General features: G+C 42.8%; 1 protein-coding gene across 1 annotated transcript; it reads left to right on the forward strand.

The window, feature by feature from the left end:
- Nucleotides 1-1,917: 1,917 nt before the first annotated feature.
- LOC115106412 (uncharacterized) lies at nucleotides 1,918-16,597 on the forward strand. Its single transcript, XM_029629124.2, has 2 exons — nucleotides 1,918-1,977; nucleotides 9,122-16,597. Exon 2 carries the CDS (start codon nucleotides 9,200-9,202, stop codon nucleotides 15,947-15,949), a length of 6,750 nt encoding a protein of 2,249 aa, XP_029484984.1. The 5' UTR covers nucleotides 1,918-1,977; nucleotides 9,122-9,199; the 3' UTR covers nucleotides 15,950-16,597.
- Nucleotides 16,598-19,134: the final 2,537 nt, after the last annotated feature.

The raw sequence follows: 19,134 nt of genomic DNA on the forward strand, positions 1-19,134 counted from the left end.
TTCCACGGGACAAAACTAGGTCCAGAGTAGGACTGTGGCAGTGAGTAGGTCCGGAGACATGTTGGACAAAACCCACTGAGTCGATGATGACTCCGAAAGCCTTTTGTAGTGGGTCTGTGGACTTTTCCATGTGAAAATTAAAGTCACCAAAAATGTGAATATTATCTGCCATGACTACAAGGTCCGATAGGAATTTAGGGAACTCAGTGAGGAATGCTGTATACGGCCCAGGAGGCCTGTAAACAGTAGCTATTAAAAATTGATTAAGTAGGATGCATAGATTTTATGACTAGATGACGAAAACATCGTTTTTTTTTTTTTTTTAATTGAAATTTGCTATTGTAAATGTTAGCAACACCTCCGCCTTTGCGAGATGCACGGGGGATATGGTCACTAGTGTAACTAGAAGGTGAGGCCTCATTTAACACAGTAAATTCATGAAGCTTAAGCCATGTTTCAGTCAGGCCAATCACATCAAGATTATGATCAGTGATTAGTTCATTGACTATAACTGCCTTGGAAGTGAGGAATCTGACATTAAGTAGACATATTTTGAGATGTAGTTTTGCCCAACCTAGGTCGAGGCACAGACACGGTCTCAATGGGGATAGCTGAGCTGACTACACTGACTGTGCTCGTGGCAGACTCCACTAAGCTGGCAGGCTGGCTAACAGCCTGCTGCCTGGCCTGCACCCTATCTCATTGTGGAGATAGGGGAGTTAGAGCCTTGTCTATGTTCGTAGATGTGATTCCTCCTTATTCCTATTTTGTGCTTTTGCCTGATTGATGAGTCATTTTTTCAATGCTGACTTTGAATGTCATTGAGAAAACAGAAATGTGTCAATGTTTTTTTTTCTTCTCGCAAACATGTTTCTAAATGTAAAAGTAATCCAATAAGTAATCTAGTTTTACAAAAGTATCTGTAATCTGATTATAATATTTGTGCTGCTAACGTCAATTATTACAGTTTAAAAAAAAATGTAATCAGATTACATGGAATTGATTACATGCAATCAGCTACTGCTCAACCCTGAATGAAAGTGTGGTATTGACAATAAAAGGGGGAAATGTATTAATTGTAGGAACGATTCAAATCTTAATTTGTCTGCAGGATTACAAGAGCTATTTTATGTGTGTACTAATCAAGTCCTTATTTTCCTTACCAAAGTAATTATGAAAGTTCCACCAATGTGGTTGAACAATGATTGACTAAATTGAGTAAAAGTTACCAGAAACTAGACGCCTCTCACTTCAATCTCACTGAAACAACAGAAGCTTCAAACACACAGACCACACAGCTTATCCCAGTAAACAAAGCATGGACGATGTGTGTGTGTGTGTGTGTGTGTGTGTGTGTGTGTGGGGAAAAACAAACCCGTCATGGTAATCAGATGCCATTTGTCCCTCATTCTCCGCTTTAAGGAGTGTGACACTTGTGTGGATGACGCAATGAGCTATGTTTGATACCTTGTTTGTATGGCGAGACCATGGGAAAGACAAGTGAGTCACAGACTTAAAACCATCACCCCATGAGTCCAACAGGAGCTAGAGACTACTCCACTCAACCCCTCACGTGAATAGCCACTGTAGTCTTTGAAGGCGCTTAAAGATAAGGCTAGCGTGCTGCTATGGACACATGCTCTTAGATACTAAAATTAGTGTTACTGCTCAGTTTGGCCACACCGTCTTCTGTGTCTATTTCGGTAGCCACTCTTCCATGCTTAGCTTTTAGGGTCCTTTACCCTGCTGCATTTACCGCATGGAACTCAGAGCTTGAGTAGGTTCAAGGATTTATCTTTGGTTATTTATTTATTCAAAGTCAACTTTTTGCCTGCTTGTAAACTTGTTACTCACTCCTACGATTTTTTTTTGCAGGTGCCGTCGATTCATCAGGACTTAAGGATTTTTTCCTCATGACCCCCCCCCGTCTTGATTTGACCTTTACCCCCAACCAAACATGGAATACACGATCAAAAGGTAAAGCCGAATTGTATCTTCATCAATGGTAATAACTGTCCAAAGCGTGGAAATGTAAGGGGATGATTGGATCACACAGTCTGGATCGTTTCTTTGTGTGTGGGGTGAAGGGCTCACAATCTGACCCTTCTACCCTAATACCCAAACAAACATATGGCACATGTACACGACAAACATGTCAATATTTACTTTTAATTTTTATGATAGCCATATGCAAATATATATATAAATATATATACCAACTGAAGCTTTTGTCCAAATTGTGCACTTTTATGTCCAAACAATTTAAGTCCAAACATTTTTAAGTCCATGAGTTATGAGGCGTAACTTTGAAGACGGTGTTTGTTATGTTGCTGACGCTAACTAAATGTACTGTATATTACTGTACCTTAACAGTATAATACTGAACAGTTACCTTGGGGTTTGATAGGTGGGATAGATAGCCTCTCTACTCTTGTTTCTCCTCTGGTATTAATACACCAACTAGAGGCTGGGAAATCACCCTGCCTCTGTAGCTGGCATCACATTATAAGCACTGGAAAATAGCTTAGTGCTGGCCAAATTCTCCTGGAAAGTGAATGGATTCTTTCATCTCAGTTCCAGTTACATAATAAAGTGTGTTGTTAAATATTGAGGGCAAAAGATTGAAAATGCATGTGTGTGACTGGCAAAGTCAGGACGACTGTACGCAGAGTTCGGCCTACACACGTCTGGGTAACTGTTGTCGATCTTGACATGATCATGAATCGGAATCATGTTTCTTCTTCTCTGCTTTTGAATCGCGTTTTACTCAGAGGGTATATTCTATACATTCGGTACTCTCACTGTGTTTGTGTGTCTATTTATCTTGATCAGCTGCAGCTTCTTTTAAGGAGTTTTGTAGGAACAATAACATTGACCAATATGCCAACGGTTAAGCTCCCAGGTCAGAATATTGAAATGGGTTAATGAGCTATTCTAGACCCTCACCCAGATAGCTAAACTGAGCTAAGCAGCTGCTGCAAAGTGCACTGTGAACAACGCCGTGATTTAAATGCATTCTCAGCGCCCCATGTAAACTTATTCTGCACATAAAATGTTTAAAGAGCATCATGGTGTGTGACTTGCTTATATAAGCTTGACCATCAATCATATTATGAAAATATACACTGCGTGTACAAAACATTAGGAACACATTTACTAATGTTGAGTTGCACCTCCTTTTGCACTCAGAACAGCCTTAATTTGTCAGGGCATCGACTCTACAAGGTATTGAAAGTGTTCCACAGGGATGCTGGCCCATGTTGACTCCAATGCTTCCCACAGTTGTGTCGAGTGGCTGGATGTCCTTTGGGTGATGGACCATTCTTGATACACACAGGAAACTGTTGAGCGTGAAAAATCCAGCAGCGTTGCAGTTCTTGACACAAACCAGTGTGCCTTGTACCTACTACCATACCCTGTTCTAAGTCACATACATATTTTGTATTGCCCATTCACCCTGAATGGCACACATACACAATCCATGTCTCAATTGTCTCAAGACTAAAAAAAAATCCTTCTTTAACCTGTCTCCTCCCTTTCATCTACACTAATTGAAGTGGATTGAACAGGTGACATCAATAAGGGATCATAGCTTTCACCTGGATTCACCTGGTCAGTCTGTCATGGAAAGAGTTCCTATTGTTCCTAATGTTTTGTCCACTCGGGGAATATAATAAGTACTGTATATCCATTGTGAAGGTGACCACAGGAGGAAAATAATCCTGCAGCAACAGGAAAAGTGAATTATTGTGTGGATTATAATAATGGACATTTTTGTAGAGTGGAAATGACTAACATTTTAAGCATTTTTAAACCTCAAATACACCACAAGTTTGCATCTCCTGCAATGACAGGGTGATGAAATGAAGATCCTGCACCTGTAGCATGTTCTAACATGCTGTTAACATGCTACCCACATGGTTGTACACAAACCTACGCTGATTTATAGGAATGTTGCAAACAATAACAGTGATTACAATGTGATGGGCTTTTCTGATGATAAAGCCTATATTAGTCTATTAGTCTGTTCGTCCATAGCCTGTTACATTTTTATTTATTTTTATTTATTTCACCTTTATTTAACCAGGTAAGCAAGTTGAGAACAAGTTCTCATTTACAATTGCGACCTGGCCAAGATAAAGCAAAGCAGTTCGACACATACAACGACACAGAGTTACACATGGAGTAAAACAAACATACAGTCAATAATACAGTAAAAAAAAAAAAACAAGTCTATATACAATGTGAGCAAATTAGGTGAGAAGGGAGGTAAAGGCAAAAAAGGCCATGGTGGCAAAGTAAATACAATATAGCAAGTAAAACACTGGAATGGTAGTATTGCAATGGAAGAATGTGCAAAGTAGAAATAAAAATAATGGGGTGCAAAGGAGCAAAATAAATAAATAAATTAAATACAGTTAGGAAAGAGGTAGTTGTTTGGGCTAAATTATAGGTGGGCTATGTACAGGTGCAGTAATCTGTAAGATGCTCTGACAGTTGGTGTTTAAAGCTAGTGAGGGAGATAAGTGTTTCCAATTTAAGAGATTTTTGTAGTTCGTTCCAGTCATTGGCAGCAGAGAACTGGAAGGAGAGGCGGCCAAAGAAAGAATTGGTTTTGGGGGTGACTAGAGAGATATACCTGCTGGAGCGTGTGCTACAGGTGGGAGATGCTATGGTGACCAGCGAGCTGAGATAAGGGGGACTTTACCTAGCAGGGTCTTGTAGATGACATGGAGCCAGTGGGTTTGGCGACGAGTATGAAGCGAGGGCCAGCCAACGAGAGCGTACAGGTCGCAATGGTGGGTAGTATATGGGGCTTTGGTGACAAAACGGATAGCACTGTGATAGACTGCATCCAATTTGTTGAGTAGGGTATTGGAGGCTATTTTGTAAATGACATCGCCAAAGTCGAGGATTGGTAGGATGGTCAATTTTACAAGGGTATGTTTGGCAGCATGAGTGAAGGATGCTTTGTTGCGAAATAGGAAGCCAATTCTAGATTTAACTTTGGATTGGAGATGTTTGATATGGGTCTGGAAGGAGAGTTTACAGTCTAACCAGACACCTAAGTATTTGTAGTTGTCCACGTATTCTAAGTCAGAGCCGTCCAGAGTAGTGATGTTGGACAGGCGGGTAGGTGCAGGTAGCGATCGGTTGAAGAGCATGCATTTAGTTTTACTTGTATTTAAGAGCAATTGGAGGCCACGGAAGGAGAGTTGTATGGCATTGAAGCTTGCCTGGAGGGTTGTTAACACAGTGTCCAAAGAAGGGCCGGAAGTATACAGGATGGTGTCGTCTGCGTAGAGGTGGATCAGAGACTCACCAGCAGCAAGAGCAACATCATTGATGTATACAGAGAAGAGAGTCGGTCCAAGAATTGAACCCTGTGGCACCCCCATAGAGACTGCCAGAGGTCCGGACAGCAGACCCTCCGATTTGACACACTGAACTCTATCAGAGAAGTAGTTGGTGAACCAGGCGAGGCAATCATTTGAGAAACCAAGGCTGTCGAGTCTGCCGATAAGGATGTGGTGGTTGACAGAGTCGAAAGCCTTGGCCAGATCAATGAATACGGCTGCACAGTAATGTTTCTTATCGATGGCGGTTAAGATATCGTTTAGGACCTTGAGCGTGGCTGAGGTGCACCCATGACCAGCTCTGAAACCAGATTGCATAGCAGAGAAGGTATGGTGAGATTCGAAATGGTCGGTAATCTGTTTGTTGACTTGGCTTTCGAAGACCTTAGAAAGGCATGGTAGGATAGATATAGGTCTGTAGCAGTTTGGGTCAAGAGTGTCCCCCTTTGAAGAGGGGGATGACCGCAGCTGCTTTCCAATCTTTGGGAATCTCAGATGACAAGAAAGAGAGGTTGAACAGGCTAGTAATAGGGGTGGCAACAATTTCGGCAGATAATTTTAGAAAGAAAGGGTCCAGATTGTCTAGCCCGGCTGATTTGTAGGGGTCCAGATTTTTCAGCTCTTTCAGAACTTCAGCTGAATGGATTTGGGAGAAGGAGAAATGGGGAAGGCTTGGGCGAGTTGCTGTTGGGGTGCAGTGCTGTTGACCGGGGTAGGAGTTGCCAGGTGGAAAGCATGGCCAGCCGTAGAAAAATGCTTATTGAAATTCTCAATTATGGTGGATTTATCAGTGGTGACAGTGTTTCCTATCTTCAGTGCAGTGGGCAGCTGGGAGGAGGTGTTCTTATTCTCCATGGACTTTACAGTGTCCCAGAACTTTTAGAGTTAGTGTTGCAGGAAGCAAATTTCTGCTTGAAAAAGCTAGCCTTGGCTTTTCTAACTGCCTGTGTATAACGGTTTCTAGCTTCCCTGAACAGCTGCATATCACGGGGCTGTTCGATGCTAATGCAGAACGCCATAGGATGTTTTTGTGTTGGTTAAGGGCAGTCAGGTCTGGGGAGAACCAAGGGCTATATCTGTTCCTGGTTCTAATTTTCTTGAATGGGGCATGTTTATTTAAGATTGTTAGGAAGGCATTTTTAAAAATATCCAGGCATCCTCTACTGACGGGATGAGATCAATATCCTTCCAGGACACCCCGGCCAGGTCGATTAGAAAGGCCTGCTCGCTGAAGTGTTTCAGGGAGCGTTTTACAGTGATGAGTGGAGGTCGTTTGACCGCTGACCCATTACGGATGCAGGCAATGAGGCAGTGATCGCTGAGATCTTGGTTGAAGACAGCAGAGGTGTATTTAGAGGGGAAGTTGGTTAGGATGATATCTATGAGGGTGCCCGTGTTTAAGGCTTTGGGGGTACCTGGTAGGTTCATTGATAATTTGTGTGAGATTGAGGGCATCAAGTTTAGATTGTAGGATGGCTGGGGTGTTAAGCATGTTCCAGTTTAGGTCGCCTAGCAGCACGAGCTCTGAAGATAGATGGGGGCAATCAGTTCACATATGGTGTCCAGAGCACAGCTGGGAGCAGAGGGTGGTCTATAGCAGGCGGCAACGGTGAGAGACTTGTTTTTAGAGAGGTGGATTTTTAAAAGTAGAAGTTCAAATTGTTTGGGTACAGACCTGGATAGTAGGACAGAACTCTGCAGGCTATCTTTGCAGTAGATTGCAACACCGCCCCCTTTAGCAGTTCTATCTTGTCTGAAAATGTTGTAGTTTGGAATTAAAATTTCTGAATTTTTGGTGGTCTTCCTAAGCCAGGATTCAGACACAGCTAGAACATCCGGGTTGGCAGAGTGTGCTAAAGCAGTGAAAAGAACAAACTTAGGGAGGAGGCTTCTAATGTTAACATGCATGAAACCAAGGCTATTACGGTTACAGAAGTCATCAAAAGAGAGCGCCTGGGGAATAGGAGTGGAGCTAGGCACTGCAGGGCCTGGATTCACCTCTACATCGCCAGAGGAACATAGGAGGAGAAGAATAAGGGTACGGCTAAAAGCAATAAGAATTGGTCGTCTAGAACGTCTGGAACAGAGAGTAAAAGGAGGTTTCTGGGGGCGATAAAATAGCATCAAGGTATAATGTACAGACAAAGGTATGGTAGGATGTGAGTACAGTGGAGGTAAACCTAGGTATTGAGTGATGAAGAGAGAGATATTGTCTCTAGAAACATTGAAACCAGGAGATGTCATTGCATGTGTGGGTGGTGGAAATAATAAGTTGGATAAGGTATAGTGAGCAGGACTAGAGGCTCTGCAGTGAAATAAGCCAATAAACACTAACCAGAACAGCAATGGACAAGACATATTGACATTAAGGAGAGGCATCCTTAGTCGAGTGATCAAAAGGGTCCAGGGAGTGGAGAGGTTGGTTTGGGGGTCACGGCGATTTAGACAGCTAGCCAGGACATCGGTAGCAAGCTAGCATAGGATGGAGGTCTGTTGTTAGCCACCTCTTGCGTTCCGTCAATAGATTAGTGGAGTTCCGTGTTGTAGAGGGGATTAGTCCAAATCACACAACAACAAAAAAAAAATAAAAACAATAGATATAGTTATAGAGGCCCAAGAAGAAGAAGACATTTACATTTAAGTCATTTAGCAGACGCTCTTATCCAGAGCGACTTGTCTAAAGCCATTATTATCAGACTATACCAGGGTTCTCCAACCCTGTTCCAGGAGAGCTACCCCCCTGTACATGTTTACTCCAACCCCAGTTGTATCTAACCTGATTCAGCGTATCAACTGGCTAATTATTAGAATTTTGTGTGCTCGATTAGGGTTGGAGCAAAAACCTACAGGACAGTAGCTCTCCAGGAACAGGGTTGGAGAGCCCTGATATAGTCAGATAATAATGCCTATAGACTAACATAGTCATACAGGTGTAGGATCTTAATTGGATCACACAGTTGCAGGATAACTTTTTTCCAATGTAAGAAATATCACACTTGTGGTGTATTTGAGGTTTAAAAAGGCTTCTAAAGTTTTTAATTTCCACTTTGAAATTTCAGAATTGATTTGCCCTAACAAAACAAAATTCACTTACAGAAAATGTATCAACTCCTACAAAAATGTCCATTAATTAGTCCACATCTTCTGTTGCTGCAGGACTATTTTCCTGCTGTAGCAAACTGGCTGAAATTAAGATCCTACATCTGTAGGCAGTACAACAAATACACTGTGGTACAGGGCATCAAGGACACCAGCTCCTATAAAATCTCAGTATTTATGAGACACGAGGTCAAAAGTTCTTTATTGTCATGCTGCTCATATCCATGGTCATCCTTGAGGTTTTAGGAGACAGTGTAGAAGCATCCTCCTTCCCTTGAAATAGCCTGCGGTATGGTATGTGTTTGTCTGTGGTGTACATAGCAACGAGATAATTCAGTTCACACATATCATGGACACAAAGGACAGAGTGAGATACAGTACATGGTCTACCAAACAATTTATTGTGCTATCAAAATGGACACAGCCCTTTCTGTAGTGTTAGGAGGAATCACATTTTTAAAAACTACATCTAGCTTGTAATTTGTAAAAATTATTAGGCTGATGACAAAAAGCTTGCATCTCAGAAATGCATCGACAAAAGCCTGGAACTTTCATTGAGCAGATACTGTAGATTCTTCAAAGTCAGTCACTATACAATCTGAATAAAGCAATTAAGTGCTGCTGTTTCCTGATTGTGACACTGTACGTATTTCCTTCTTTCCCAGGAAGATGGTAAGCTGACCCAACTAGGGACGCTATAGACCCAACCATCTAAAACCCATTGTCGACCATCAGCCATCACCATGACCTGTGTGGAGAAGCGCCAACACGTGAGCCACCGGAACACCATGCTCCACCACCGCTTCCCCAACGGCTTCACTGAGATCTTCCTGGACGAGACGGACCGAGAGGTCAGCACGCTCACTGACCGAGCCTTCCGGAGCCTGTGCATCGGAGACGAGGCCGTGTACAACGATGAGTTTTCATATGGATACCCTTTCAGCTGTCACAAGCCCCTAGTGGAGAAGCCCCTGGAAAAGACTAAAGATGCTGGTACAAAGCACCAACTCAATGGTGCCAAAGACACTCAACCCTGGAGGCAGAAGGAAAGCATGTCCAACGTGTGGATTAAAAATAGTGATTTCAAGGACCCCAACGGGGACTCGTGGGATAAGTCGGCCCTCTTCAGCATCGAAAGGGAACTATCAGAATTCTCCTCCGATTACAAGAACCTCACAGCCAAGAAATCAGACAAAAATGCAAAGTCCTCTAAGACAAAAAATGGCCAATCTATTTTCAAGCTGCGGAAGCTGAATATCAAAAACTTTTTTCTCCACAGCGAGTTCAGCCCGTTCCAATCGTGGAGGGATTTTAATCGCTTTCCGTTAGGTCAAGATGGCATCACCTCCATTCTCCCGGTGGTGGACAACCTCCCTAAATGGTATGACTCCCCGCTATACAAACAACTGACTGAGGCGCATCGAATAGAAACACTGCTTGCGGAGGAGACAGAGCAGCAGTGCCAGAAACCAGTCAAACCCCCTCCTCCTCCTCATCCTCCACCCAAGGTTCTGCCAAAACCCTCTGCCCCCGAGAAGAGGTCTGCGTCGGACACCTCTTCTAAGGGTGAAACCAGCGCCCCCTGGAGGAGAAACAGAGCGAGAGCCAAGAGTGCTGTACCTGTCAACCAACCGGGAGTACTTTGCCCTCCCACTGAAACCCCAAAACTGATGGAGGAGATTCCTTTGCTGTATAAAAAGGAAATCAAGTCGGCAAAGGTGAAAGAAGTGGAGAAGTCGTGCTCTTTGACCAATACTCCATTCAGCATTTCTCAGCTGATGACACCCGTAATACTGTTCAGACAGGCTACAGACACCTCAGAGATCCTGTCAGCAGTGCTCTCTCCCTCTCTCCTCGATCTCCCCCTCCTAGACATAGAGCATGTGTCGCCAGTCATATCAAGGTCGACCTCCGAGGTCGTCAAACGAGACAGCTACAAATCTATTGCGTCCAGTTTGTTGTTCAACCTCAAGGATAACAGGAAGAGGGTCAAGAGCAGGTACAGCCCGCCAAAGTTCAAAACCGAACAGGCGGATCGGCGTACTCTGTCTCCAAAGCTGCTGGAACAGAGACTACTCAAATATGCACAAGCTCCTTCTGACGTTACAGCCTCTGGCTTCAGTACACCTGCCATTATAGCCTCCGGTTTAAGCACACCTCCCATTCTATTAGATGGACTGCCTGTATGTAGCCCAGCTGTTTCAGAATCTAGCAATGCTGGTCTTAGGAAATATATGGATTCGGAAATATCAGACGATTACTTGATATCCAACTTATTGCAAACCAAAAGAGAGGCTGCGGGTAGCAGGAGCCCTGGGTCGCCCTTCACACACTCAAAGGTGAACAAGCGCTCCCTGACTACGAAACAAACATACCCAACTCTGAACTTGTACAAGAGTCCTGCGGGGCCAGAGATGAAACACTTCTCACCGTCATTGAGTAAGGATACTTTGTCCATTGCCACGCCCAACAAAGGACTTTCTCTGAATATTTCAGACAAGACAAAGTACCATCCTAGTGCACAAAAGAAAGGGATTTCTCTGAATATACCAGAAAAGCCGGCAAAAGAGATGTTGCAGCGAAAGGAGAAAGACATCAGTGACCAGCCTGTACATACAATAACGAATACAGCACAGAACAAAGTGGCATCTCCCAATTTACCCGCAGCGCAAAACAAAGTGTCGTCGCCAAATTTAACAGACAACGCTAAACAACCAACAAAAGACACTGTGGAATTGAAGGAAGAACACATCGGTGAACAGACTGTAAATACAAGAGAAGCCATCACAGCTATTAGGGAGACATTAACTACAGCCCAAAATAAAGTGCTGTTCTCGAAAAGAAAAGACCATACCAAAAGGTCAACAAAGGACATGAGCGAGTTAAATGTCAAATATGCAGTTGAAGAGGTTACGAAAGCCGGTTTGGAAGCAATATCCATCGCTCAAACCAAAATATTATCTCCCAATAGAACAGAAGCTGTAGAGGAATTGACCATGAACAAGAACAACATCGTCAAAACAGAGGCGTCCCAAGAGAAAGGTGACAATGCAATTGTAGTCGAGGATAAACATTCACTTCATTCCCTTTCAGTGCCAAGCCACAGACGGATAGAGCGAAAGACAACAGGTGAGACACATCCAACTGACAACACACTCACCAACGGATTTATAGAATGTGCGGAAAAAGAGAAAGAAATGATTTTGTCAGAAAAGGAGAAGGAGCCGGTTAAAAAGCAAGGCAGGTTTAAACACGCCTTTTCAGCAAGACAAAACAACTATATTAAAAGCCAAAGATATGCAATGAAGGAGAGTGGCGAGAAAGTGGAGGATGAGGAGGATTTTGAACCTAAAATGGAGGTAAATAATAAGAAAGATGTGGATGAAGAAGGACATTATACAGAGAAGATGGTGCACAAAGAAATTAACGATAGCGAAAAGAAAGTAAGTGACTTACATGCACTGAAAGAGCTGGAAAAGGCTAGATTGGGTGAACACCTTATCAAGGACAGTGAGAATTTGAACCTCGAACCAGGGAGAGATCGGGAGACAAAGGCAAAAAACAATTTAATTTCCAGGGAGCTTAGGAACATCAAAAGGGGCATGCTTTCTATGCGAGGAAACACATTCGCGAAAAAAGAGGCATTTGTGAACAAAGAGAAGGAGCAAACTATGCATCATGTATCTTCAAAGATAGACAACAACGTTGTTGTAAACAAGTCATTGATCAACGACAATTATGACAAGGCTAAAATGGCACTCGAGGAAATCATATCAGATAGAGAAGAGAAACGTAAAAAGAAAGTCTTAAAGAATAAAGAAGAGGATGTCAATACAGTCCCAGGTGAGAACACTGATGATAGTTGTAATGTTGGAATCCAAGAGCGTAGACAAGCAAGACAGGATTCTATCAGGACAGCAGCAGAGGAGGAACAAAAGAAGGCGAGAGAGAGGCTAGGAGATCTGAGGGATCATCATCATCAAACACAAGAAATCATTACCAAGACTGAGACAAAACTTGGTGGAAATCACAGGTTAGGTGCCACAATCTATGCTGAAGAAAATAAACTTTCAACAAGACCTATCAGGGAGGATCAAGAGACTAAAAACATCATCAATAATGTCAGTGACAAACAAAAATACAATATTAGATCCAGCAAATACTCAGCAGAGGAGAGTGATAGAACTGTTGCAAGACAGTTATCTATTGAAACAAGCGATGACACCTCTACAAATGATGAGGTCGTCAGAGAGGAGAGTCAACCAGACGCACCCGTTCTCAAACCAGAGGTACCACCGAGGAACAAGAAAGGGAACACTGAAAAAGAGGACAGCACAGAGGAGGAGAAAGAATGTGGGAATGTTGTGAATATAATTGAGGAGGACATAAAGAATAGAGAACTTTCAAGAAGGGATAGTACTAATGACACAATTCAACAACAAAGGAACACGCGGGCAAGAGGCAAGGTCTCAAACAGGGAGGCCCTTGATGCAAAGATAAAAGCAGAAAGACAAACAGATGCACTTGAAACAGAGACGACGACTGAGCAAGATACGCCAATTAAACAAAATAATCCCCAGAAGAAGACTATTCTAGAATACTATTCTAAACATTCAAAGCATCCCCATGAAAGAAATGCCTCTTTTTCACTCCGTGAAGAGAAGGAAAAGGAAAGGAAGGCTTTATTAAATGAAAGCCAAACTAATAAACTTCCTGTAAGGGAGCCCAAAGCAGAACAAACACCAAACAGTATGGAACAACAAGAACAACCCTGTGTAAGAAGGAAGGCCCCTTTAAAACCAGGCAAAGATCATTCAAAACCTTCAAAACAAGTAAGCATCACTACTGAGGATGAATCAATAATGGAAAAAGAGAACATGAAAAAGAGCCAGGCAACTGAAGAGTCGTACAAATCAGTTAAGATTAGTGAAGATATTGCAAATGTTGATGAAGATATTAGAGAATTAGTGTCTCCGTTGTCAAATAGCAGTAGTATAAATCAAAGTCAACAGGATCAAACCAGTATGTCCTCGAAGTCATCTTATTTCTCTGTCGCGAGTTCATTGCAAAGAAACAACGAAACTGACTCAAACATCTATCACTCTTTGGAGAATTTGATTGCTGAATTAGAGGAGGTTGAGGAAGGAGTAGAGGATGTGGCAGAACGTGTGAGATGGGATTCGGAGACAAAGATAGAAGTGGAGTATTACTCGGTAAGTGATCATGAAAATGAGGAAGTTGGAGACAAGCCAGGAATCCCTTCCAGGCGAGATAGGGAAACATCCCGGAAGGAGGACAACGAGTCAAGAGCCAGAGAGATGGAGAAAATTGGATGGCTCCAGAGCCCCATGGACAACACAAACAATCAAACGCCAACATCTCAGTCCAACGCCTCTTCACCAGTTCTGGGGAAACCGGCTCTGTTCAAAGTGAAAGACAACACATTCAAGCATCATGTCTCACCTGTAACCAAGACAGTGAAACAGGTTCTGCACAAGACAAACCATGACCAGGCGGAACGTGCACCGTGGTCACCTAGGGAAAGCTTGAGTGGCTCTGAGAGGAGCGAGGAAGATCCTTTCAATCATCTTAAAGAGTCTTTTGAAATACCGTCACCCTATAATGTCGCCACCACACCAGACAAACACTTCAAACCCAAAGAGACGGCATCTCCCCACTCTCCACAGTCACCGCTGTCTCCCTCAAAACTAACCCCCGAACACAGTCAAAAAGGCAAACGTGCGCCATGGTCACCCAGGGAGTGCTTGAGTGGCTCTGAGAGGGGCGAGAAAGATCACCTTGATATCCCTGAACCCCATGCTGCTGCCACCACACCAGACAAACACCTCAAACCCAAAGAGGTTCAATCTCACCACGCTACACACTCCCCACTGTCTCCCACAAAACTGACCCCCGAAAACACCCCAAAAGGCCAACAATATGGGGCTTTCCTCACTGTCCATCAGGAAGATTACATACATTCGGGGGTGAGTCCATCATCAGAAGGGGGGACAAGCACAGTGGAAACAGCTGATAACAACCCAGAGGACTCCAAGGTGCAGTCTGGGTCAGCCGGCAGCGGGAATGACACCCAAGGCCCCGGCAGACCCCCCGTGGTCCCTCCTAAGTCAGAGAAGGCCCTCCTCAAAGCCATGAAGCTGACCACCAGAAGGATCCGAAAGGAGGAGAAGGGAAGTCAACCACACAAGAGCCGCAGCAGTAGAAGTGATAAAAACAAGATTGATAAATCATCGGAGCATAAAAATAGTAGCAGTGATAGTATTGACAAGCATTGTAGTAGTAAGAAGCAACTTCAGGAAAGGACCGAACACATCAGCCACAGCAGTGAGAAGCACAGCCGTGGTGAATCGGAGCATCAAGGCCGTAGTAGTGAAAAGCCCAGGCAGGATGAATCAGAGCGTCAAGCCTATAAGAGTGAGAAGCACCACAATGGTGTACCTGAACATCAGAGCCATGCTAATGAGAAGCCCCTGACAGAAAAAAAAGAGCACAGCAGTCATAGTAGTGAGAAACACAGGCAAGGATGCAGCATTGACGAACAGAGGCATGGTGAATCAGAGCATCAAGGCCGTAAGAGTGACAAGCAAAGTCCTGGTGATTCCAAGCGTGAGGGCCGTAGTAGTGAGAAACACGGCCGAGGGATGCAAGAAAAGAGATTCCGCAGCAGCGACAGAGCTGTCAGTGAGAATAAAAGGCAAAACAGTGAGAGATCCACAAGTGAGAGAACCCCGCGTCTTAGAGCTCAGAGCATGGATGGACACATCGGTGATAAAGTGGAACAGAGAATTCGTAGTAGTGAGACATCTCCTAGGGACAGACCAGTACCGAGGAGTCAGCGTATTGAGAAGTCCATTAGGGAGGAGCTGTCTCAGAGGGGACGAGCCCAAGAGAGATCCAACAGAGAGAAACCAGAGAATTGGAACCATAGTGTTGATTCCTATGCCAGTGACGTTATAGACTTGACATCACCTCACCCTAATCTATCCCGCCAGTCCAGTTACACTAGCCAGTTCTCTCGTCAGTCCAGCATCGAGCCCGGTTACGCCTCCTACCCAATGACCCAACGGAAGTTGCTGCAGGATCCAGACTCGGGGCAGTACTTCGTAGTTGACATGTCCGTCCAGGTCCAAACGAAGACCTTCTTTGATCCCAAAACTGGAAATTACGTGCAGTTACCTGTTCAGCCTCCCGAGGGCCCTGTGTCTCAGGCTTCCACCATGGAGGTGATAACCGCACCAATGGTACTCTACCACGGTTCCTTTGTCCCAGTGCCTGTCTCATCCATCCCATCGCAGAAATCCATTGTCCCCGCCTCACAGTTGGACCAGGAAGACTTTGAACAAAGGCTGGAAAGGCAGAGGTATAAACACACAAACGATGGTCATCGCTACCTAGAGCCAGTGAACGGCTCCCAAGAGCACATGCTAGGGGAGTTCTTAGGCACTGAGGATCCTTATGACTGTATGAGCTGATAGGGCTTTTATCAACTTTGTGAGAAACGTTTTAACAGAGTTGAAGTGGAGTGTTCATTTGCATTTTTGAATTTGTGGTTTATATGAGCTACTTTAGACATAATATAAAATTGGCATTTGGGAGTGTCTGACTTCAGGGATTCATGTACGATAAATATGTGATTTGTAATGTTATTGATGGAAAATGACAGCTTAAAGAGAAAGGACATGGGTGTTCCATGTTAATATGTATTTTCACACGTAGACATGAAGTTTGGTTATGCATTTTTATGTATTGTTTTGTTATTTTATTGATATGTAAAGTTCTGCTTTTTTTTGTGACTTTTTCCACAAGCAGTTTGCCCTCACATAAACACAATTTAGTCAGATTTTTATTGATTTATTTAAACATAAAGATACATTGTGTTTTAATCTACGTTTCAGTAGTCAATATCAGTCAACATGCAACTGAATATTGAAAGTCGCACATTACGTTTCATACTAATATCTAAATGCTTGAAATACCATTAATGTACTTGGCAATGATTTATGCTTTGTAAAATAATTGGAGATACTTGGAAATATGTTTGGCAGTATTTTGCATCGAATGGCTAGAAAAAGCAGGTCTACATTTTGTTTTTGTAAATCATTCCAATAAAAAAAAGATCTGAAGAACTAGAGTTATCCTTTGCTGTTGTTTCATAATCTTGAGCTTGTTAAAATATGAAGTGATTTTTATCCATTTATAAAAAGGCCTACCTTTTCATAGGAAGGCCTACCAACACATGATGATTAGGCCTAAACTGCATTTATACACCATATTGTAATGCTTTTTCTTCTTCTTATTTTTTCATTCCAATTCGTGGTGAGACAAGTGGTTCCAAACTTTTTTTAAATCGCGACCCCACCATGTAAAAAAAGTGATGTAATCAACGGCCAAAGTTCATCTTTTTTAATTGGGACTATGCCAGTCTATTACAAATCAGTCTGATGGTACTTCTGACACTATTTTCATCTGAAAGAAATATGGTTTGAAGGGACTGAAATGCATCAGAAAGGTATTGGGAAGTTCAGAAGATCATCAGGCAATGAATGATGTTGTATGATTTTCTGTGTAGAAAACAACATCATCATTGATTATTTTATCCCCACCCCCAGTCTGATTTAGCACCTGGTCTTGTTCAAATGTTCTGATGAGACTTGGGGGCATTGTAGAAGAGTCTTATCTTTCAATGATTCGGTCACAATATTTTCAAGCTTAAACCGTTCAAAAGTTTGTAGGAAGAAAACAAACCCTTGCGTTTATTACAACCACAGTTTCACTTACAACCCCCCTTTTCAAATCACGCGACCCGTAGTTTGGGAAACGCTGTCTTATACCATGCAGGAGATTGACTTTTTTAAATGTGAATCTCAGCCCTCTGGCATCATCTAGTGTGTATTCTTTGTTACACTGAAGAGGGAAATAAAACTGTAGTGTATGATTTAGTGTATGATATTGCAAACAGACAAACAAAAAACAAAGATAAAAACACAAATTATTCATAGGCTTACACGATTTAGTTAATTGGGATATCAGAAATACAGTTGGAAGTTTACATACACCTTAGGCAAATACATTTAAACTCAGTTCTTCACAATTCCTGACATGTAATCCTAGTAAAAACCCCTGTCTTAGGTCAGTTAGGATCACCACTTTATTTGAAGTATGTGAAATGTCAGAATAATAGTAGAGAGCTTTTATTTCTTTCATCACATTCCCAGTGGGTCAGAAGTTGACATACACTCAATTAGTATTTGATTGGCACTGCCTTTAAATTGTTTAACTTGGGTCAAACGTTTCGGGTAGCCTTCCACAAGCTTCCCACAATAAGTTGGGTGAATTTTGGCCCATTCCTCCTGACAGAGCTGGTGTAACTGAGTCAGGATTGTAGGCCTCCTTGCTCGCACACACTTTTTCAGTTCTGCCCACAAATGTTCTTTAGGACTGAGGTCAGGGCTTTGTTATGGCCACTCCAATACCTTGACTTTGTTGTCCTTTAGCCATTTTGCCACAACTTTGGAAGTATGCTTGGTGTCATTGTCCATTTGGAAGACCCATTTGCGACCAAGCTTTAACTTCCTGACTGATGTCTTGAGATGTTGCTTCAATGTATCCACATAATTGTCCGACCTCATGATGCCATCTATTTTGTGAAGTGCCCCAGTCCCTCCTGCAGCAAAGCACCCCCACAACATGATGCTGCCACCATCGTGCTTCACGGTGGGGATGGTGTTCTTCGGCTTGCAAGCGTCCCCCTTTTTCCTCTAAACATAACGAAGATCATTATGGCCAAATAGTTATATTTTTATTTCATCAGACCAGAGGACATTTCTCCAAAAAGTACAATCTTTGTCCCCATGTGCAGTTGCAAACCATAGTCTGGCTTTTTTATGGTGGTTTTGGACCAGCGGCTTCTTCCTTGCTAGGCGGCCTTTCAGGTTATGTCGATATAGGACTTGTTTTACTGTGGAGATAGATACTTTTGTACCTGTTTCCTCCAGCATCTTCACAAAGTCCTTTGCTCTTGTTCTGGAATTGATTTGCACTTTTCGCACCAAAGTATGTTCATCTCTTGGAGACAGAAGGCGTCTCCTTCCTGAGCGGTATGACGGCTGCGTGGTCCCATGGTGATTATACTTGCGTACTATTGTTTGTACAGATGAACGTGGTACCTTCAGGCGTTTGGAAATTGCTCCCAAGGATGAACCAGACTTGTGGAGATCTACAATTTTTTTTCTGAGGTCTTGGTTGATTTCTTTTGATCTTCCCATAATGTCAAGCAAAGAGGCAGTGGGTTTGAAGGTAGGACTTGAAATACATCCACAAGTACACCTCCAATTGACTCAGATGATGTCAATTAGCCTATCATATGCTTCTAAAGCCATGACATCATTTTCTGGACTTTTCCAAGCTGTTTATTAAAGGCACAGTCAACTTAGTGTATGTCAACTTCTGACCAACTGGAATTGTGATACAGTGAATTATAAGTGAAATAATCTGTCTGTAAACAATTGTTGGAAAAATGACTTGTGTCATGCACAAAGTAGATGTCCTAAACGACTTGCCAAAACTATAGTTTGTTAATTAACATTACATTTGTGGAGTGTTTGAAAAACGAGTGTTAATGACTCTAATCTAAGTGTAAGGTAAACTTCCAACTTCA

Source organism: Oncorhynchus nerka, linkage group LG23 (assembly GCF_034236695.1).
Source record: "Oncorhynchus nerka isolate Pitt River linkage group LG23, Oner_Uvic_2.0, whole genome shotgun sequence".
Lineage (NCBI taxonomy): Eukaryota > Metazoa > Chordata > Actinopteri > Salmoniformes > Salmonidae > Oncorhynchus > Oncorhynchus nerka.

Bases quoted from the DNA above. Each gene is read 5' to 3' on its own strand.
- LOC115106412 (XM_029629124.2), top strand. From the start codon at position 9,200: ATGACCTGTGTGGAGAAGCGCCAACACGTGAGCCACCGGAACACCATG.